Source organism: Suncus etruscus, chromosome 4 (genome assembly GCF_024139225.1).
Source record: "Suncus etruscus isolate mSunEtr1 chromosome 4, mSunEtr1.pri.cur, whole genome shotgun sequence".
NCBI lineage: Eukaryota > Metazoa > Chordata > Mammalia > Eulipotyphla > Soricidae > Suncus > Suncus etruscus.
In genome coordinates, this window is record NC_064851.1 from 21,680,527 (window position 1) to 21,704,162 (window position 23,636).

The 23,636-nt window shown below is 47.2% G+C and overlaps 1 protein-coding gene across 1 annotated transcript in view; it reads right to left on the bottom strand.

Moving 5' to 3' along the window:
- The window catches only part of SPEN (spen family transcriptional repressor), a 97,720-nt gene extending 75,809 nt beyond the window's left edge, over positions 1-21,911 (bottom strand). Inside the window, 1 exon segment of the mRNA XM_049771926.1 lies at positions 21,819-21,911. Coding sequence (XP_049627883.1) covers positions 21,819-21,901 — 83 coding nt within the window. The 5' untranslated portion in view covers positions 21,902-21,911.
- Between the last annotated feature and the right edge of the window lie 1,725 nt (positions 21,912-23,636).

Sequence of the window (23,636 nt, forward strand, 5' to 3'; positions counted from 1 at the left end):
CGGTGGTTCAAATCCTGGCATCCCATATGGTCCCCGTGCCTGCCAGGAGCGATTTCTGAGCATAGAGCCAGGAGTGACCCCCTGAACGCTGCACAGGTGTGACCCAAAAACCAAAAAAAAAAAAAAAGGCAAAATGTTTTCTAACGCTCAAAATGTATAAGAACCATGCAAGTTCAAAAATTAATGAGGACCAAGAGATGGCTCAAAGAGAACATGAAGAACATATTTTGCATATAATGAACCTGAGTTTGAATCTCTAGAACTGAGTAGAATATACCATTAAGAGCCACTGGAATGGTTTCCCAATTCCTAGGCTGGAAATACTTCCTCTCTCAGCACTATGGGTGTGCCATAAATAAAAACAAAAATACATATACCACACACACCCACAAAAAACAAGTTTTTAGCAAGGGAGCTGGAAAATTATGATCCCTTGGGCTGGGGAAAAGAGTACAGAGGATAAGGTATGATGCAGTAAAACCGGTTCAATCCCTGACATACCACCAGAGGTGCACTCCTGAGTAACAGAATAAGGAATAATTCCACTGGAGTGGCGTGAGGTGGGGTGGGAAGGGAAAGAGAAAGAAAGGTAAAAGGAAAGTTTGAAAGAAAGGGGCCCCCTACTTATAGATGGTCAGAATTTGTTACCAGAATTTTTTAATACCACTCAGAACTTCTTTAAAAAGTTAAGCATAGACGGGCCAAAGTGGTGGCGCAAGCAGTAAAGTGTCTCTACCTTGCCTGTGCTAGCCTAGGAATGGACCACAGTTCGATCCCCTGGCATCCCATCTGGTCCCCCAAGCCAGGAGCAATTTCTGAGTGCATAGCCAGAAGTAATCTCTGAGCTTCACCAAGTATGGCCAAAAAACAAACAAACAAAAAAGTTAAGCATATGGGGCCAGAGAGAAAACTTGGAGCAAGGCAAACGCCTTGCATGCAGAAGGGACAGTGGTTTGAATCCCGGCATCATATGGTCCCCAAAGCCTGCAGGAGCGATTTATCTGAGCGTAGAGCCAGAGTATGCCCTGACCAGTGCGGGCTGTGACCCAAAAACCAAAAAAAAAATAAAAAGTTAAACATAAAAATTATCATATGACCCAACAATTCCACTGTTTAGGTATACATCCAAAAGAAAAACCAGACCTCAAATAGAGTACATGTTCACTAAAGCATTATTCAAAATAACCCAAAGATTAAAAATCCCAAATGTTCATCAATGGGTAAATGATGAATAAACAAAACGTGTTATATAGGATATTTGTTAAAATACCTAAAGGAGGGGCCGACGAGGTGACGCTAGAGGTAAGGTGTCTGCCTTGCAAGCGTTAGCCAAGGAAGGACACTGTTCAATCCCCCAGCGTCCCATATGGTCACCCCCAAGCAGGGGCAATTTCTGAGCACTTGTAGCCAGGGAGTAACCCCTGAGCATCAGACGGGTGTGGCAACAAAAAAGATCATAAAGAATTGGGAGGGAGGTGTAGCTCAGTACAACAGCTAAGGTGAACTGATTATCTTTCATGTGCCCAACCTAGATTCTGTTCTTCGCACTATAGCAAGCACCACCAGGATTGACTCCTGAGCACCACTACGTGTGGTGGGAGGGAATGAGGGAGGGGATGGAAGGTCTGAGTAGCAGAATAGCAGAATAACAAGGTAGAAGATCAGTGAGCATCAAGGTGTTTAAATAAAAAAAAAAAAAAAAAAAAAAGAAGGGAGATAAGCTTATTGACTTTAAAAGCATTCTGTTTATGACTGAAACCCAACTAGAAACATGCTTGTAATCATGGTGCTTAAATATTTATATAAAAAAAGAAATTATTTTGAATATGATGTAATGTAGTTGAAAGATGCAGCTAAGATATTTATCAGCTACTACTTAAGTGAAACAAATAAAATAAAATCCTTTGTTCAACTTGAAAAAAAAAAAAAAAGAAGGGGCCGGAGAGATAGCATGGAGGTAAGGCATTTGCCTTTCATGCAGAAGGTCATCGGTTTGAATCCCGGCGTCCCATATGGTCCCCCGTGCCTGCCTAGGAGCAATTTTCTGAGCATGGAGCCAGGGAGTAACCCCTGAGCACTGGGCCAGGGTGTGACCCAAAAACCACAAAAAAAAAAAAAAAGAAGATCAGTGAGCACAAAATAATACATAGATAACCTCTCAAAGATGAAGGGAAAGTCTAAAGAGAAATTAATAGTTCACCAGAGAGCTGTGGGACTGTTCAAAAGAAACAATATAAGGGCCAGAGCAATAGCACAGTAAGTAGGGTGTTATGCTTGAATGCAGCCAACCAATGGATCCCCAGTATCCCATATGGTCCTCCAGGTCTACCAGGAGTGATTTCTTTTTTTTTTTTTTTTTTTTTTTTTGTGGTTTTTGGGTCACACCCGGCAGTGCTCAGGGGTTACTCCTGGCTCCATGCTCAGAAATTGCTCCTGGCAGGCACGGGGGACCATATGGGACGCCGGGATTCGAACCGATGACCTTCTGCATGAAAGGCAAACGCTTTACCTCCATGCTATCTCTCCGGCCCCCAGGAGTGATTTCTAAGCACAGTCATGAGTAATCCCCAAGCATCGTTGTACCCAAAAACTCAAAAGGAGGAGGGAATATTATTCAGAAGTAAATAGGAATGAAGTTTTAATATACACATCATAGATGAAACCCTGAAAATGTATTAAGCTCAACATCAGTCTCAATAGCACATATATATGAAGTTATATGCATGTATATGAGAGAAACAGGCAAATTCGAAGAACTTGTAAAGTGATTATTGGTCACCTGAGGGAAAAGAGGACAGTTACTACCAATGGCTATGGGTCTCATTTTGGGGAGATGAAATTTTCTGAAACAACTGTACAACTGTTAATAAAATAGAACTGAGTTATATACTTAAATATGGATTTTGTGTGGATTATATTATAGTAATACTTATTAGAAATGAAATATATAAAGATCTTGTACTCTTTTGTGTGTGTGTGTGTGTGTGTGTGTGGTGTTGTGTGTGTGTGTGTTGTGTGTGGTTTATTGGTTCACACCCGGCAGTGCTCAGGGGTTTTTTCCTGACTCCATGCTCAGAAATTGCTCCTGGCAGGCACGGGGGAGCCATATGGACACTCGGGATTTGAACCAATGACCTACCTCATGCTATCTCTCCAGCCCCTCTTGTACTCTTAAAAACAAAAAAATTAATCTTTTCCTTTAGTTACCAGTGCACATCAACTTAACTCAATTAAAGTGGGCAAAATGGGGAAGACATTTTGTATTTCAAGCATTCCTCACTGAGAACATAAAAATCAGTCAAAACAATTCCTTCATTTCAAAGATTTTGGGGTGTGCAAATGAGTGAGTATGGAGCCTGTAGTTGTTCCCATGGCAAGGTATGCTTCAAGGGGCGGAGAAACCCCTTATCTCTATAGGCCCAGGGAATTCCCTTTCTAATTTCCCCAATATTTATAGTGCCTACGAAGAAGAGGAAGAGGAGGAGGAGGAGGAGGAGGAGGGAAAAGGAAGGAGGAGGAGAAAGTTGTTGTTTGAATTTGCTGGTGTTGGGTTTTTTTTTTCTTATTTTGTTACCTTTTTCTTCTTTTTTTTTCCTTTCTTCTTCAAGATAGATATTTATTTATACACCTACTTTTTCTGTTTGCCTTTGTTTTCTTTTCCCATATCTTTTCTCTTTGTCTTTTTTTTTTTTTTTTTGTCTTTGGGGTCACACACCCGGCAGCACTCAGGGGTTACTCCTGTTTCTACACTCAGAGATCATGCATGGAAGGCTTGGGGTCTCATATGGGATGCAGGGATTTGAACCACCATCCTTGTGCATGCAAGGCAAACACCCTGTCTCCATGCTATCTCTCCAGCCCCCATATCTTTTCTTATATCTCCAATAGAACAACATTACTGAAATCACTTTGATCAGCCTCATATTTTGAGGTAGGGAAAATGGATGGTACCAAGACCAGACAGGTCGTATGTTTATTTGGTGAAAATAAAATCAGATCCAGACATGAAAACCAAATCCAAAAGTCAACGACAGCAAAAATCGACACCCAATCTACAGCTAGCCTGTACAAGGGGGGAACAGTTTGCACTAGCATTATCAGTGGGTTAAAGAGATGGGAGATGTGCGATGCATGCCTGGGGAACTGGAGGAGGAAGTAGGACAACAATGGTGGCGGGGAATGCCCCACATTCATTGTCACTATGTGCTTCAAATATTACGGGTGAAAAGATTTGTAAATTCACTTATGACCACAATAAAATTTTTTAAAAATTCCTTCATGTCATCGATACTTTTTATTTTTTTGGTTTTTGGGCCACACCACGGGTAAACCGCTACAGGGCGTTTCTCCTGCTAAGTGCTCTGAAATTGCCCCTGGCATTGGGGGGGGGCCCCCCATATGGGAAGCTGGGATTCAAACCACTGACCTTCTTTATGCAGAGGCAAACGCCTTACCTCTGTGCTATCTCTCAGACCCCCAGGGATTTACTTCTAAGCTCTGTAACTCAAGGATCACTCTGGCAGGACTTCTGGCTGCTATATGTGGTGCTGGAGATTGAACCTAAAGTCGGCTGGATGCAAGGTATCCATCTACCCACTATACTTACTAATTCTCTGACCCTTTAAATCACTCTTTTCAGTATGAGTAATTACTAATAGATGTTAAGAGAGACAATCAGCGGCGTTTGCCTTGCAAGCAGCCGATCCAGGACCAAAGGTAGTTTGGTTCAACTCCCCGGTGTCCCCATATGGTCCCCCCGTGCCTGCCAGGAGCTATTTCTGAGCGGACAGCCAGGAGTAAAACCCCCCTCGACACCGCCGGGTGTGGGGCCCAAAAACAAAAAAAAAAAAAAAAGAGAGAGAGAGACAATCACCAAGTCAGCAAAAGTCAGTCACATAGGTCTAGTCTCATTTTGAAAAAAGCTAATATCCTTAGATGTTTCTCTATTTGGATAGTTTGGAGGAGCAAGGAATGGTAAAAGAATAAGGAATGAGAAATATAACAATCTGCTAAAGCTATGCCTTCTCTTTGCTCTTCCCCAAAAAATTATCGTTTTGTTTGTAAAGCACAAATGTCTCTTGGGATACTTAAAATCCCTAAATCATAAAGGAAAAGATCATATAAATCAAAATCATATTAAAAATTAAAACTCTGGGCCGGAGAGGATAGCATGGAGGGTAAGGCGTCTGCCCTTTCATGCAGAAGGTCATCGGTTCGAATCCCGGGGTCCCATATGGTTCCCCCAGAGCCTGCCAGGAGCGATTTCTGAGCATGAAGCCAGGAGTAACCCCTGGGCGCTGCCGGGTGTGACCCAAAAAACCAAAAAAAAAAAAAAAAATTAAAACTCTGAGCGGCCCAGCGAGGATGGCGCTAGAGGTAAGGTGTCTGTCTTGCAAGCGCTAGCCAAGGAAGGACTGCGGTTCGATCCCCTGGCGTCCCATATGGTCCCCCCAAGCCAGGGGCAATTTCTGAGCGCTTAGCTAGGAGTAAACCCAGAGCATCAAACAGGGTGTTGACGATGCTAAAAAACCAAAAAAAAAAAAAAAATAAAACTCTGGGGGCCCGGAGAGATAGCATGGAGATAAGACGTTTGCCTTTACATGGCAGAAGGTCATCGGCTTCAAATCCCCCCGGCCCATCCACCCCCCCATCCATAGGTCCCCCAAGCCTGCCAGAGCAATTTCTGAGTATGAAAGCCAGGAGTAATCCCTGAGCACTGACAAGGTATGACCCAAAAACACAATAATTAATTATTGAATAAATTAATTAATAATTAAAACTTTGAACATGTATAGAATCATGGTGCTGAAAGTAAAGATATAAGATCAAAAAATAAAATAAATAAAAATGAAAACTCCTGAAGAGCAAAAAAACAAGTGGGGGAACAGAAAGAAAGAAGTAAGATTTTGATGCCCTAAAGATAGGAAAAGCGGTAGGTGCAGTGCCTTGCAAATAGCTGATCCAGGATAGATGGTGGTTCCAATCACAGCACCCCATATGGTCTCCTGAGCCTTCCAGGAGCGATTTCTGAGCCAAAGCCAGGAGTAGCCCCTGAGTGCTGCCAAGTCTGACCCCAAAACAAAAGAAAACAAAAAAAGTTTTTTTTGTTTGTTTTTTTGGTTTTTTTTTTTTTTGGGGGGGGGGTTTGAGTCACACCCAGCAGCACTCAGGGGTTACTCCTGGCTCTACACTCAAAAATTGCTCAAGGCAGGCTTGGGGGACCATATGGGATGCTGGGATTCGAACCACCATCCTTCTGTATAAAAGGCAAACACCCTACCTCCACGCTATCTCTCTGGCCCAAGAAATAATTTCTTAAATATACACAAAAATGAGAAAATATATTCAAAATTTGAAAATCCAAGTATTTTTTTTAAATAGCAATAGAGCTGGAGTGGTGGCGCAGCAGTAGGGCATTATCTTGCGCGAGGTGACCTAGGACGGACCTCGTTTAGATCCCCCAGCGTCCCATATGGTCCCCCGAACTAGGAGCGATTTCTGAGCACATAGCCAGAAGTAACTCCTGAGTGTGGCCAAAAAAAAAAAAAAAAGATACCAATACATGGGGCCAGGGTGATAACACAGCAGTAAGGCATTTGCCTTGCACGCTGCCAACCCAGGACGAACCTGGGTTCAATTCCCAGTATCCCATATGATCTCCTGCCTGGAGTAATTTCTGAGGGCAGAACCATGAGTAACCCCTGAGCGCCAGCAGTATGGCCCCAAAACAAAAAAATACCAATACCTGTCTTGGAATTGGCCAAACCAGATTTAATTCCCAGCACTCCATATGATCTCAGAGAACCACCAGGAGTGATCCCTGAGCCCAGAGCCAGAATTAAGCCCTGAGCAAAACCCAAAAACCAACATTGTTTTGGTGAACATTTTTTTCTTGTTTGGTTTTTAGGTCACACCTAATGATACTCAGGGTTACTCCTGGTTCTGTGCTCTGGAGATTCTCCTGGCATAGCACAGGGCACTATATGCAGTACAGAATATTTGTGCAAATCATGCACTCAACTCACTGAGCTAACTCTAATGTTCCAAATTTTCCACCTCAATCTTTTTTATGTCAAGCTAAATTTAGCAACTCAATATGCAGATAACATTCTATTATTAACTTAAAAGTTTCCCTAAAAAAAAAAAAAAAATCAATGGTGGGGCCGGAGCCATGGCCATAGAGGTAAGGCATCTGCCTTGCAAGCGCTAGCCTAGTATGGACCTCGATTCAATCCCCTGGGGTCCCACATGGTCCCCCAAGCCAGAAGCGACTTCTGAGTGCATAGCCAGGAAACCCCTGACGTCAATGGGTGTGGCCCAAAAAACAACAGCAACAACAAAATCAATGATTCTTTATATCTTGTTTCATACTTGGATAACACATCTAGCAATGCTGGGAATCTAACCCAAGTTCCAATATGGTAATTATGCATTGCAGCACTTTGACTGATCTCCTCAATCTTAAGCTTAATGTTTTTAACCTGTTTTGTCCTTCTTTCAGCCAGTAGCCATCTCTAGCAATGCTTGAGGCTACTCCCAGCTCTGTGCTTAGTCATCTCATTCTGTGGTGCCAAGGTTGTGTGAAGTATTGAGCCCAGGTCTCTTGCATGCAAAGAAGTGGATCAGCCTACTGAGCTATATCTACTGCCCTGGTTTTTTAAACTTTTGTAAGCCATGAACCTAATTAACAATTTGGTAGAGCCCTATAAACTCCTTCTCAAAATGTTAAATTTAACAAAACAAAAGTCACAATAATATAAACCAGTTATGCTGAAACACAAACATCAGTCAGGGAGACTGGTCCCAGTACCTCAAGATCAATACCAAAACCTCCAGAGGAGAAGAAGCCCCGAGCACTACTACTTTTTGGTGTTCCTCCCCACCCCCCACCCCCCAAAAATAAGCTACTGGACAGGACAGATAGTACAAAGCAGGGCAGGTGCTTGCCTTGCACATGACAGACCTGGGTTCAATTTCTCAACATTCAAACAGTCCCCCTGAGCACTGTTAGAAGTTATTACTGGGGGCAACAGCCAGGAGTAATCCATGAGTATCACTGGGTATGGGTAAAATAAAATAAAATAAAATAAATGGTTTAAAAAGCTATGATTAAGGCTTGGGGAAGAAGTAGGGTCAGAGCAAAACTATGCTAAAACACCAAGATGAGTGACTGACACTACACAAAATGTAACCAGTGATGATTCCTACTATTACCTGCTAAGAAATAAATTTCTTACTACTCCCTCTCATATGACTCATCTATAATAAAGCTTCACTGATTTGGCAATTAGGCTGAAGTGGTGGAAGTAAAAACCCAAAACTAAAAATATTAAGGGGCTGGAAAAAAAATAAACATAGAAACGTAGAGTTTGCCTTTCAAGTTTGATGGTCACTAGTTCAAAATCCATGGTGTTTATAGTCACAAGCTCAAGTCCATGGTGTCCTGCATGCACCAATCACAATGGCAGGCAGCTCTGCTGTCTGAACCTGGAAGCACTGCGGTCTGTGATCCCAGGCACCACAAACAGTTTCTGGCCACACTAAGCAAGTATAAATAAACTACAAAACAGCATGTGACAAGCTCCCCCTTCCATCAATATATGTGTGCCACAGTTAAGAAGTTTGGGGGCCGGAGAGATAGCATGGAGGTAAGGCTTTTGCCTTTCATGCAGAAGGAACAGTTGTTCAAATTCGGGCATCCCATATGGTCCCCAGAGCCTGCCAGGAGCGATTTCTGAGCATAGAGCCAGGGGTAACCCCTGAGCCCCGCCAGGAGTAACCCCTGAGCCCTGCCGGGTATGACCCTCCTCAAAAAAAAAAAAAAAAAGAAGTTTGACTCTCTGGGGCCAGAGGGATAGCACATCAGTAAGGTGTTTTTGCCTTACATGCTGCCAACCCCTGACAGACTCTGGAATCCACTATGGTCCCCCAATCCTGCCAGGAGCAATTTCTGAGTGCAGAACCAGGAGTAACCCTTGAGCACTGCCAGGTGTGGCCCAAAAGCAAAAAAAAAAAAAAAAAAATTGACTCTGGCAGGCAAATGTGTGTTCACCAAAGTAACTCCCACTTTGAGCACCACAACCAGAATATACAAATCTCAACAAAAATGGCAAGCACCGGGCTGGAGAAATAGCATGGAGATAGGGCATTTGCCTTGCATGCATAAGGATAGTAGTTCAAATCCTGGCATCCCATATGGTCCCCCAAGCCTGCCAGGAGCAATTTCTAAGCATAGTCAGGAGTAATACCTGAAAGCTGCTGGAGTGATCCAAAATAGAAACAACCAAAAAAAACCTCCTGCTTGGGGCCAGAGAGATAGTACAGCAGATAAGATATTTGCTTTGCAAGCACTCAACTTGGGTTTGATCCCCAGATCCCATATGATTCGCAGCACCACCAGGAGTGATACCTGAGTGCAATGTCAGGAATAACCTCTCAGCACCTCCAGGTGTACCCCCAAAAGTAAGGAAAATTAGCTTAAGAGAACACAGACTGCTCCATAATAGAAATAAGTAAAGAGGCAAGCAGTGAGACACATATGCAAGGGAGAACATGAGCTTGAAGAGCAAACCTATACAAGTCACATCTTAATTGTGTAGCTATGGATAAACTAAGCACCCAAATCCTGCATATCATCCATCACACACTAAAAAGAATCAGGGCTTGGGCTTCTTGGAAAAATAGCTAATTCCAGAACTGGGACAGGGAAAGTAAATGAGCTTTATTGGTAACAGAAGTAAATGCTTAATGGGAGTATAGAAGTAGAAGAGAAAAAGTAATAGAAAGATATAAAAAGAATGCATAATATGGGCCGGAGCAGTGGCACAAGCAGTAAGGTGTCTGCCTTGCCCATCCTAGCCTAGGACAGACCAAGGTTTGATCCCCCGGTGTCCCATATGGTCCCAAGCCAGGAGTGATTTCTGAGCACATAGCCAGGAATAACCTCCTGAGCGTCATCAGGTGTGGCCCCAAAAACCAAAAAAATAGGGGCCAGAGAGATAGCCACAGCAGCGTTTGCCTTGCAAGCAGCTGACCCAGAACCTAAGGTGGTTGGTTCGAATCCCGGCATCCCAGATGGTCCCCCATGCCTGCCAGGAGCTATTTCTGAGCAGATAGTAACCCCTGAGCACCACCAAGTATGGCCCAAAAAACCAAAAAAGACATATACCAATTTGAAGGTGCTCAAATCTAGGACTAGGATATCTAAATAAATTCTAGATTAAAATCCACTGAGGATGGGGGCCGGGTAGGTGGCGCTGGAGGTAAGGTGTCTGCCTTGCAAGCGCTAGCCAAGGAAGGACCACGGTTCGATCCCCCGGCGTCCCATATGGTCCCCCCCAAGCCAGGGGGCGATTTCTGAGCACATAGCCAGGAGTAACCCCTGAGCGTCAAACAGGTGTGGCCCAAAAACCAAAAAAAAAAAAAAAAAAAATCCACTGAGGATGGGGCCAAAACGATCATACAGGGGGTAGGGCACTTGCCTTGTATGCCACTGACCCAGGTTTGATCCCTGGCATCCCTGGTTCCCAACAGGCACACCAAAGAGTAATTTCTAAATGAAGACAGCACCACCAGGTGTAACACAAAAAGGAAAAAATAATTAAGTCCATTGGCGGTTGATGGGAATCAGGAATATCTTCTGGAGCACTGTTTTATCCCAGCATCCCATATGGTTCCCAGTGCCTGCCAGGAGCGATTTCTGAGCATAGAGACCGGAGTAACCCCTGAGCGCTGCTGGGTGTGACCCAAAAAATAAACAAATGAACAAAATAAAATATCATGAGGGGCCAGAGCAGTGGCGCAGCAGTAGGGCGTTTGCCTGAGTACTGTCAAGTGTGATCCACAAAACAAAACAAAATCCAAAACATTCTAAATGTCAAAGAACTTTTATGCAAACCAATGGTTTTCAAAACAGGTTGAGGAAAAAAAAACAAAAACCTACTAGTTTACTCATTTATACTTATAAAACACAAAAATCACTATATACCAACTGTAGTTTTGTAAAAAAAAAAAATTGTGTTATTGTTTGTTTTCTCAGGCATATGCAACAGCACTTAAGGTTTTCTCCTGGTTCTGATCTGAGAGATCACACCTAGCAGTTCAGGAGACCATATGGGGTATAAGTAATCAAATCCAGATTGGCCACATGCAAGGGAAGTGCCTATCCACTGTACTATCTCCAACCCAAAAATTCAAATTGTGTTTTGGAAGCTGGAGAGATAATGCAGGAGTCAAGGTGCCTGCTTTACATCCAGCCAACTCTTGTTTGAATCCCTGGCACCACAAATAAGTCTCCCAAGCACCTGCCAGCGATCACTCCTGAGTACAGAGGCAGGAAAACAAATTGCTTTTAATAGAAATAAAAAGCCCTGGGTTTAAATTTTAAGCTGAAGAATACACCAAAAGGTTAACAATAATAAATATATCTTGGGGGCCAGAGAGATAACACAGTGGTAGGGAATTTGCCTTGCACAAGGCTGACTTGGGATGAACCCGGTTCAATACCCGGCATCCCATAAGGTCCCTGAGCCTGCCAGGAGTGATTTCTGAGTACAGAGCCAAGAGTAACTCCTGAGGGCCACCGGGTGTGGCCCAAAAACCAAAAAATAATATAAAATAAACACATCTAACTCTCAAAAGAGGCACAACTAGCAGCAAAATCGGACATACCTACACACTGTGGCCTTTTGGAGAGTGAGGCAGGACTAGGGGTTGCACACACAAATTTTCCCTACAATTACAGCCAATGGCCCAGCCTCACCGCTTTTCCACTAATCTCTGCAGAGATTAGTTGCCCAAAACTCCAGGCTCTCCATGTAGCTGACATCTCCAAGGAGAGTTTAAAGCGTGGGCAGGTCGGACCACCTCTCCCAGCATTTTGTACTTCCAAAAGTCCGGACAGCCACACTTAAGAACCACCATTGTCGGGGCCGGGTAGGTGGCGCTGGAGGTAAGGTGTCTGCCTTGCAAGCGCTAGCCAAGGAAGGACCGCGGTTCGATCCCCCGGCGTCCCATATGGTCCCCCCCAAGCCAGGGGCGATTTCTGAGCACATAGCCAGGAGTAACCCCTGAGCGTCAAACGGGTGTGGCCCAAAAACCAAAAAAAAAAAAAAAAAAGAACCACCATTGTCAGGGGCCGGGAAGGTGGCCTTAGAGGTAAGGTGTCTGGTTCAATCCCCCGGCGCCCCATGTGGTCCCCCCAAGCCAGGGACGATTTCTGAGCACATAGCCAGGAGTAACCCCTGAGCGTCAAATGGGTGTGCCCCCCCCCCAAAAAAAAAGAACCACCATTGTCATTGTCACCATATGAGCTCATCAGCCCAGCTCCACAGATCCTCAAAGTCATGGACCACGTGGTAATGTAACACCGACCCCCATAATCTTAATGCTGATTTCCCAGTAGAAATCCACCAAATTACATATGAAATTATTATAGAAGCCATAAAAACCCAACAAACAAAACCAACAGGATGCTCAACTAGCTCTGTGAAGTTTCAATGACATAACAATTTTCACAAATTTTCTCTTTTATTTGTTTATTCTTGGACCACACCCAGCAGCACTCCTGGCTCTGTGCTCAGATATTGCTCCTGGCAGGCTGGGGGGTAGGGTGGGGGGACCATATGGGATGTTAGGAATCGAACCCAGGTCAGTCCTGGGTCAACCATGTGCAAGGCAAATGACCTACAGCTGTGCTTTCTCTCAGGTCCCACAAATTTTCTTCGGTTTTTGGTTTTTGGTTTTTGGTTTTTGGTTTTTGGGTCACACCCGGCAGTGCTCAGGGGTTATTCCTGGCTCCAGGCTCAGAAATTGCTCCTGGCAGGCACGGGGGACCATATGGGGCACCGGGATTCGAACCAATGACCTCCTGCATGAAAGGCAAACGCCTTACCTCCATGCTATCTCTCCGGCCCCCACAAATTTTCTTTTAATGACGTTTTCCCAAATAATTCTATTGCCATTTCATTTTACCAAGCAATATTAAGTAAATAATTTGTACCTGCCAATGAGCAGGCTTCGGGGAGGTTGGGAAACTGGTGACAAGCATGGAGGAAATGTTACACTGGTGGTGGGATTTCTATTATAAGCAACTCTGTAAATCACGGTCTCTAAAATAAATTTAATTTAAAAATATTTATAAAGGTAAAGAAACCAGCTGCTGAAATGTAGTAAAGTGTTATATATGAAAAGCTATCAGTAACATTACTGTAAACCACACTGCCAAATTTTATATGCAGGCCAGAGATATAATACAAAGGGCAGGGAACTTGCCTTGCACATAGTCAACCTGTATTCAACCCCATCATTCCATATAGTTAGTCCCTGAGCCCACCAGGAGTGATCCCTGAGTATAGAGCTAAGAGTAATCCCTAAGCACCATTGGGTTTGCTGCCCTCCCACCAAAAAAAAAGGGCCAAAAATTATATGTATATTTGGTTTGGGGGCTACACCCAGCAGCACTTAGGGGTTACTCCTGGCTCTACACACAAAAAAAATAACTCCTGGCAGGTTCAGGGGACCATATGTGATGCCAAGGACCAAATGCAGGTCAGACACATGCAAACACCCTACCTGCTGTGCTATCGCTCTGGCCCCAATACAATATTATACATATACTATATATATATATTTTTATATATTTTGTTTGTTTTTTAGGTCATGCCTAGTGGCGCTCAGGGGTTATTCCTGACTCTGTGTCAGAAATCATTCCTGGCAGGCTCAAGGGACCATATGGAATGCTGGGATTCGAACCACTGATCATCCTAGATCTGCTGCATGCAAGACAAATGCCCTACTGCTGTGCTATCTCTCTAGCCCCTCATGTAAAATTATTAACAAGTATATCTCTTCGGGCCGGCGAGGTGGCACTAGAGGTAAGGTGTGTCTGCCTTGCAAGCGCTAGCCAAGGAAAGGACCACGGTTCGATCCCCCGGCGTCCCATATGGTCCCCCCAAGCCAGGGGTGATTTCTGAGCGCGTAGCCAGGAGTAACCCCTGAACATCTAACGGGTGTGGCCCAAAAAACCAAAAAAAAAAAATATATATATATATATCTCTTCATAACAAAACATGCTCCCATATGCTTAAACAAGCTATCACACAAAGGACTGGCTTCTATAGTATGTAAAAGAAAATCAGGGAGAGAGTGGAAGAAAGGGGGAGAAAGAGGGAGGGGGAGAGGGGGAAGGAAGGAGGGAGAGGGAGGGAGAAAGAGTGGAGGGGGTCCTGCCTTGGAGGCAGCCTAGGGTAGAGGAGGGGTAGGATAGGAGGGAAACTGGGGGCATTGATGGCAAAAAATATGCACTAGTGAAGGGTGTTCTACATTGTATAACTAAAACTAAATCATGAACAACTATGTAACTGTTATCTCATGGTGATTCAATTAAAGTATTAAAAAAAAAAAAAAAAAGACTGAGGGGCCAGAGAGATAGCATGAAGGTGAGGCATTTGCCTTTCATGCAGAAGGTGGGTGGATTCAAATCCCAGCATCCCATATGGTCCCCTGAGCCTGCCGGGAGCGATTTCTGAGCGAAGAACCAGGAGTACACCCCTGAGCGCTGCAGGGTGTGACCCAAAAACAAACAAACAAACAAACAAAAAAGACTGGCTTCTTGGGCAGAAGCAACAGCACAGCAGTTAGGGCATTTGCCTAGCACACAGCTAACCCGGATTTGATCCCAGCATCCCATATGAGATACTACTGGAGAATACTATTGGAGGAGGCCAGTGAGATAGTACTACAGTGGGTAGGGAGCTTGCCTTGCATCCCATATGGTCCCCTCAAGCAATGCCAAGAGTAATTCCTGAGTGCAGAGCTGGGAGTAACTTCTAAATATTACCAGATGTGGTCCAAAACCAAAAAAATTTAACTTAAATGTAAAAGAAGAATACTATTTGTATAAAAGAAGCTAAGCACTTGCTTTTCAATTGGGAGGTCTAGGTTCCAATCCTAGTATCAAATGATTCCCTGAGCATAAAACTGGGAGGAAGGCTGGAGCAATGGTAACAGCTAGTGGGGTGATTACCTTGCACACAGCCAACCCGGGTTCAATACATGACATCAAATATGGTCCTCAGAGCCCACCAGGAATGATTCCTGAGAGCAGAGCCAAGACTACTAAGTCCTGAGCAAAACTGGATGTGGGGGGAGAGGGACTGGGAAGGAGTAACGAGTCCCTGATCTCCATCAGTATGTCCCCAACCTACAACCACTACCACCATAGAACAAATAGACATGTATGACTCAGAGATAGTACAGCAGGCAGGGCAGTTTGCCTAGCACACAGCTGACCCGAGTTCAAACCCCTGGCATCCTATAGTATTGCAGGAATGATCACTGAATGCATAAATAGGAAAAGACCTGAGAACAGCTGTCGCAAACCCCCCCCCCAAAAAAGAAAACTACTGTACTTAGAAAACCTTAACATTACTAATACCTTTGTCAACTTCTATATAAATCTTTCCAAAGAAGTACTGTGCAATGATAAAAAATGTCTCAAAATCAGGGCTGGAGAGATAGCATGGAGGTAGGGTGTCTGCCTTGCCTGCAGAAGGACGGTGGTTCGAATCCCGGCATCCCATTTGGTCCCCCAAGCCTGCCAGGAGCGATTTCTGAGAGTAAAGCTAGAAGGAACCCCTGAGTGCTGCTGGATGTAACCCAAAAGACAAACAAAAAAGTCTCAAAATCAAGTCTGAAATCTCTTCATAAGCATACCATACAACGCCTGAGCAATCAAGAGTCTACAAAAAAGTATTTGGAAAAGGTGCCCTCTAAACAGGTCAAAAACTATCATTCTTCCAGGCATTGAGCCCTATGTTTTCCTTCAATCTGCCAAAAGTATTTTACTTGGGCAAAAAAAAGAAATTTTTTTTTCAAAAATTCTGTATTTATTTGAATGCTATTTATCAAGATAGCACAATTCAATTTAGTTTTTTTTTTGTTTTTTTTTTTGGTTTTTGGTTTTTGGGCCACACCCAGCGTTGCTCAGGGGTTACTCCTGGCTGTCTGCTCAGAAATAGCTCCTGGCAGGCACGGGGACCATATGGGACACCGGGATTCGAACCAACCACCTTTGGTCCTGGATCGGCTGCTTGCAGGCAAACGCCGCTGTGCTATCTCTCCGGGCCCTCAATTTAGCTTTCAAATACACTAAAGGGACTGAGAAAATATTTCAAGTAGCAGAATACATTCCCAAAATGTTCAGAGATCATGCGCTTGCCTTGAAACACTGCCAATCTGGTTCAATCCTTGGCACCCCATGCCCCACCAGGAGTAATCCCTGAGAGCAGAGCCAGAAGCCAGGCTCAAAAAAAAAACCAAAATGTGCAAAAGTGGGCTGGAGAGAGGGTACAATGAGTAGGGTGTTTGCTTTTGTAAGGGAGACCCAGGCCACACCCCGTGATGTCCAGAGGTTACTTCTGGCTTCTGCTCAAGATCAATCTTTGGCACACCATATGGCCCCCAAGCACTGCCAGGAGTCATTCCTGAGCACAAAGCAAGAAGTAACTTCTGGGCATCATCGGGTGTGGTCCCAAAACAAAATGTGCAGAAGGCCGGAGAAGTAACCCTGTGGTAGACTGTCTGCTTCATTCCTTAAGAGATTCCAGTTTTAGGAGCTGAATAAATAGCACACTAGATAAGGCACTTTTGCCTTGTACAAAGCAGACCCTTAATTAGATCCCGGCATCACATAAGGTCCCCTGCAGACCACAAGAAATAATTTCTGAGCGCAGAGGCAGATGTAGCCCCTGCACACTCCTGAGTTGGCTCCAAAATCACGTACTCCCCAAAAAATGGGGGCTCTGGGTTTGATTCCTGCCACCATAAGAGGGCGGTCTAAAATGTGCAAAGTGGGAGCCAGAGAGATAGCACAGCAGTAAATCATTTGCCTTGCAAGTGACCAACCCAGGATAGATGGTGGTTAGAATCCCGTCATCCCCCTATGGTCTGCTGCCAGGAGTGATTTCTGAGCACAGAGCCAGGAGTGGCTCAAAAACAAGGGTCCAGGGAGATAGCACAGTGGTACAGCATTTGCCTTGCATGCAGGCAGATGGTGGTTCGAACCCCAGCATCCCATATGGTCTCCGAGCCTGCCAAGGGCAATTTCTGAGCACAGAGCCAGGAGTAACCCCTGAGCAGTGCAGGGTGTGACCCAAAACCAAAAAAAAAAAAAAAAAGTGCAAAGAGGAGCTGGAGCAGTAACAGAGAGGAGAGGGTATTTGCACACTCTGACCGGGTTCAATCCCTGGCATCCCCTATGGTCTCTCGAGCCCACTTGGGTGTGACCAGAAAAAATATACACAGGATGTGCAAACAACTATCATGAAAATAAATATTCAAAATTTTAAGACTGGGAACCTGAGACCAGCGCTATAGTACAACAGGGAGGGTGCTTGCCTTGCACATGATTCTAGTTTGATTCTCCAGCACCCCATATGTTCCCCACACCCCATCGGAATGATCTTTGAGCTCAGTACCAGAAATAACCACTGAGGAAAAAAATAGAGGAAGGAAAGAAAGAGAGGAAGGAAGGAAGGAAGGAAGGAAGGAAGGAAGGAAGGAAGGAAGGAAGGAAGGAAGGAAGGAAGGAAGGAAGGAAGGAAGGAAGGAAGGAAGGAAGGAAGAAAGGAAGGAAGGAAGGAAGGAGGGAGGGAGGGAGGGAGGGAGAGAGAGACAGAGAGAAAGAAAGAGAGAGAAAGAAAGAAAGAAAGAAAGAAAGAAAGAAAGAAAGAAAGAAAGAAAGAGAGAGAGAGAGAGAGAGAGAGAGAAAGAAAGAAAGAAAGAAAGAAAGAAAGAAAGAAAGAAAGAAAGAAAGAAAGAAAGAAAGAAAGAAAGAAAGAAAGAAAGAAAGAAAGAAAGAAAGAAAGAAAGAAAGAATCAGAAATGTTTCTACAATAAAACTGGCTAGTCTCAAAAGAAGCCATGTAGCAAGGTCTTACTGAGATTTAAGTCTATAAATGTCTCTAGTTACAGAGTATATAAGGACAATGAAACACTTCCATTGTATTTTATATTGTGTAAGGACATCCCAATACCTCTACATAATCGTCTAATCCATTCTCCTAAAGCTGGAAGATAGAAACTGATCTGTGATTTACTAGAAGTCTTAAAATTAGAAATAGGAATTTGATATTCTTTAAAGGGTTCTATTCATTTGCTCATTCTAATTCAGAGAATCGCCTTAGCACACAGTTTTTCTCCCTCTTAAAACTAAAAGAAAGCAAAGACAGCAATCAATTGTATAACTCTCCCTTCCCCCTTCAACCAAGCTCCCATACAAAGGAAAGGACTTAACTCTATTGTGTAAATTCAGTCCCTGCAATGGATCTTTGTTAAGTAAAATCTGATTCTGAAATAGTACTCGCTTTAATTTTTTTCAAGCAGCATACTGAATGTTGTAAAGATAATGAAGAGGATAGATGTATGGTTATTATTCTAAGAGGATGAAGGCAAATTTTGAAAATGTCCAACTATGACAGTTGGGGTCGGTCTTTCTTTGGCACCGAGAAAAAAAAAAAAACAGCAACCTTCCCGCAAACTATTTTCTACCAAAACTGTTGAAAATATAGATAATGAACAAAGAATGTGCACTGGCTTTCCTCTCAAACCGGCTTTACCATCCCTTTAAACTATGTTTCCAAAGCTGTTCGGATTATTTTGTTTCTTAATCCAAATAGTTACTAGAAAAGCCTAATCACTGTTATGAGAACATTCATTTTGGAAACATTTTATATAATGTATTCCCAGTGTACACCTCTTAATCCTGTAAAACAGTTATTAGTTAATGTTGCAATCAGCTAGGGAAATGGGTAAAAGCAGGCACTTTAATAATAATAGGTACTGCAGTCTTTTTGTACAGATTTCTAAAAGGCACCTTAAGTGAATATACCTTAGTTTTCTTGGAGAACTGTCATTCTGGCAGAACTACCTTTTTTATCCCCTGCACTTAAAATGTCTCTATCTTCCTTCCTTTCCAACTGCAATCACACAATTTAAAAACACTTCCAACAATAAAGATAAAAGGTCTGAGTTCCTCAAAGCAGAGTTAGCTCCACGGCTGGATAATAAGAACATTTCTTGTACAGGCAGGCAAAAGAGAAAAAGAAAAGAAAAAAAAAAAAGCCAGAAACAGATATTACCTGTTGGGGGGAGGGGGCAGGAATGGGAACTGGGAATTCTAGTGTCAGGGGTGATGGGGAGAAAACTGTAAACAAGGTCTGAACCCAGGTTTCAAGCACGAAAGGTAAGCTCTTCACTATGGGGCCCAATCCCCGGTCCTCCTTTTATACTCAAACCCCATGAAAGAACTCCCCTAGTCAAAGAATGAAGTCAGGCTTTACAAATATTTTCAGTCGTGCTTTTTTTTTTTAAATAAGTTTCAGGAACACATGTTCTGTTTAATTGGCTTTTATCAGCACCTGCTTTTGCTCCGCGATAGGTGATACTCCTGTAAGTGCAGTGGTGAGCGAAGTGCCAGCTAAACCCTCTTAAGGTAACGTTCCTCCAGACTGGCGCTTTCCAAGGCAGCCCGCATCCTCCGCCCCCTCCGCCCTCTCTCTGCATTCTGAGATCTGCTCGGCTGATTCCCACATAAAGTGGGTCCTGGCCGCCATTTTAGAAAGTCATTCACACACAGGCCGGACCGCAGCACCACCATCCATCCACTGGCAAATCTTAAGAGCCATTTCCTTGCACCACTTTCCCTTTCCTCTCTCCCAGACGTCTTCATCTCGCGGTGGGGGGTCAAACTCCTCTCGAAGCAGGGAGCAAGGTCTCTGGGAGTCTATCTGCACAAAGTGCAATGACACACATCTGGCCACGTAACATCGAAAAGCAAAGCAAAGGCTGCGATGCACTGGAACAAAATCCGTGCAAACGTATTTATTTATTTCCCTGGCAGGCACCTACCTACAAAGCCTGCAACACAAAAGTGAACGTTGAAGCAGCTTTACTACTCCAATTATCTTTTTTCCCACCAAAATGATGCAGGGATGGGGGTGGGGGGCCGAGGGCGGGGGTAACCCTTAAGGGGTAAAGAGAAAGTTGCTGCTGCTGCGGCGGCTGCTTCCGAAATAAAAGCGCTGGAGATCTCCCGTTTCCGGGCAGGGCCAGAGGCGAGCTTCTGCTCCCAGCCTTTCCAAACCGCGTAGTAAACACCCGGAGAGTGGCTGGAAGGAAGGAAGGGCGCCTCCCCCAGCCAGCCCGGCCGAGGGCCGCGTTAGCAGGTTATGAATGGCCTCACTCTTCCCAGCTCCTTTTCGCACGCGGACGCGCGCACACACGCGCGCTCCAGCCTAGCGAAGATTTAATGCCCCGGTAACAGCAACCACCAAACAGCATCAATGAGCCTCCATTTAACAGGCGAAGAGGAGCTCGGCGGCCGCTGCTTTCCGTTTCCTCATCCCCGAGAGCGAACGAAGAGCGAGGGACGCAGTCTCGTTTTCCCAGGGTGAAGCAACCACTGGCTAGGGCGATCCATAAGGATTCCCTCCGCTCGCTCACTCGATACAAGAGATGGGAAAGAAGAGGGGGGGCAGGAACGATGGAAACGTAAAAGCAAACAAACGCTGGTTCTTTTTCGGGGCCCTGGACATGGTAGGAAACCGTCAATTCCGAGGGCCACCCTGAAAGGATCTGCGACGGTCCTTTTCGCAAGCTGCAGCCGGCGTTAAGGGGGACCCCATCGTTTGCGACCTTCGGCACTGCAAGGGCCTTAGACAGGGAGTCCAAACACCCCCTAGGACGGGGAGGGGGGACCGAGCCATATATGCATATGCTAAATAAAGGTCCATGCAGCAGCAGCACCACAGGTATTCCTCTTATTCCGGCAAAGGCCCGTCGCGGAAGTTAGGGGGCCGGCTGGATGGCGGGGTGTCGGGTGGGCGGGAAAACCTTCGGCGGGGCGGCCGGTGGGAGATGTCGGGCGACGGGGACGCCAACACTCGCTCACTCAGACCTTTCCTTTCCCCGGGCGGGACTCTGCAGGCAGGCAGGCGGGAGGGCGGGCTAAAAGCTCCAGCGCCGACGAGCCCAACTTCGGGGTGCTGCTGCCACGGGGGTGGAGGGGGACGACTGCGCTGGTCCCCTCCATGCATCCCCTGATTTGGGGCTCCGAGGTTGGGGTCCGCCTGGGCTCCCGCCTTACACCACCATCTCTCTCTCTCTCTCTCTCTCTCTCTCTCTCTCTCTCTCTCTCTCTCTCTCTCTCTCGCTTTTGTAGCTACCTACCACCTGCATCCCCTGACTTGGGGCTCCGAGGTGTCTGTCTGTCTGTGTCTGTCTGTCTCTCGGGCTTTGGTAGCTACCTACCACCTGCCCTAGCCAGGTCGGTCGGTCGGTCGGTCGGTCAGTCGGACGTTCCCCAAACTGCGTGGCGGGGCGCGGGGCTCGGAGGGGAGGGAAAGGCCGGGCCGGGCCGGGCCGGGCCGGGCGGAGAAGAGCCAGGCGGCGGCGGGCGACGGGCGGGCGGCCGTGGCGAGCAAGGACGCGACCCGGCCGAGCAGCCGGCCGGCCAGTCCGGGGCGAGGGGCGAGGGCGGCCGTGGGCGCCGTGGGGCTTCGCGGGCCGGGCTCGAGAGAGAGAGAGAGCGAGCGAGCGAGGGCTCCCGGCTCGGCTCAAGCAGGCGGGAGACCGACGGCAGCCCGATGGGCCGGGACAGCGCCGCGCCCGTCCGCGGCGGCGGGTCCGTCCGTCCGGGCCGGGCCGGGCAACGGGCCGGAGGCGAGAGGGGCCCGGGCGGCCCGTGCGTGTGTGTGTGTGTGTGTGTGTGTCCGTGTCCGTGCGCGTGTCCCGCCCCTCCGCCCCTCGTCCGCACTCACCGCTTGAAGTGCTCGATGATCTTCTCCTCCCGCACGTTCTCCGGCAAGTTGCCCACCCAGAGGTGCCTGGTCTCCCGCACCATGCTGGGCGGCGCGGCGGCGGCGGCGGCGGGGGCGGCGGAGGCGGGCGCGGGCGCGGGCGCGGGGTCCCCCTGGCCGGCCGGTTCCGTCAGCGGCGGCGGCGCCGGGCGGCGGAGGCAGCGGCAGCGGGGCCGGCGGCGGCGGCGGCTGCGGCGGTGGCGTCGGCAGCGGCGGCGGCTCCTCCGGCTCCCCCCCGTGCAGAGACCATCCCTCTCCCCCAGGTTCCGACGCTCGGGCCGCGCAGCTCCGCTCTGCCGCCGCCACCACACGCCCCAAGCAGCCGGCCCTCGCGCTCCGCCGGCGCATGCGCCCGGGCGGCGGGCGGGCGGGCGGGGGAGCGAGCGAGCGGGAGGAGGAGGGGCGACGGGGCCCGGGCGGCGAGCGGCGGCGGCGGCGGCGAAGTCGGCCGGCTGGCGGGCGGGCTGGCTGGCTGGCTCGGGCTCGGCTGGCTGCGGCCGGCTTGGCCGAGCTCGCTCGCTGAGGCGAGGCGAGGCGAGCCGGACGCTTCCCACCGGCGCGCGCGCGCGCACGGCCCACCTCCTCGGCCGCGGGGACGCGCGCGCGTGCGTCCTCCCGTTCTCCCGCCCGCCCGCGGAGGCCGAGACCGAGACGCCGAGTTCCTCTCAGCCGACGCGCAGGCGCGCTGAGCGGGGGAGGGCAGAGAGGACGAACGCGGCCGCGGGAAGGCTGGCCGGCTCGCGCACCGGGTCCCGTTTGCGCAGGCGCGCAGGAGCGCGGGGCGGTGGGGGGGGGTTGGGAGGAGAGGGACGAGGCCCTAGGTTCTCTCTGGCGGGCTCCGGGGACGCTGCGTGCGGGGATCAGTCTAGGCTAGGCGGGGAAGAAGAGGGAGGAACTGGAGGTTGATTTGACGTGCCAGGGAGGCGGCCCCTGCCCTCCCTCCCTCTCTCAGGAAAGCTCACATCCCCTTCGGTCGCTGTGTCCCGTCCCGTCCCGTCCCCTCCCCTCCGTCCACCCCCCGTCCTGCCCCGCCTCGCCTGCCTGGGAAAGTGGGCTGAAGGAATCGGGCCGCCCAGCTGAAGCCTCCGCAGCTTCGGACATGCAGCCTTCCCCCCACCCCAAAATCTTTAGCTGGAGTCGCTTAACAATTTTATTTCATGGAAATGGTTGCGAAACATTTCACAAGATATAGATATATCCTCTTGCTGACGGCCATCACGATAGATATTCGAGATGGGACTAGAATGAGACTTGGGAACTGGAAAGGAAACATTGACAGCTTCAGATTGTAAACTCCCCCCCCCCCCAAAAAAAAAAAAAGATTTACGAGGATTTAATAAGCAGAAGCGGCAATCAGGCCCAAGGGATTTTAAGACCTTTAATTTTGATGTGTGGGGTGTTGTTAGGGGTGGGGGGTGGGTTGGTTTGCAGTTGATGGGAGGTTGAACTGCAACGCAGCAAGGCTGAGCTGGGTAGTTAGTCCTCTACCCACAACTGAACTTTTGTAAAGGCCACTTTCCAGAATTACAGGGGAAACCCACAGAATTGCAGCAACTGTACCGAGTCCAGAAACGCTGAATTGTTTAAAACAAATACCAGGGACAGAACGACAGAACAAAGGATAGGGCGATGGATTGCTTGCCTTACGCGTAGCTAGCTGATCAGGATTTGGTGGTCGGCATCGCATCCTGAGAGCCAGCCAAGAATGACTCCTAGTGCAGAACCAGGAATAGTCCCTGAGCTCTGCCGAGTGTGGCCCCAAAACCAAAATAAAATAAA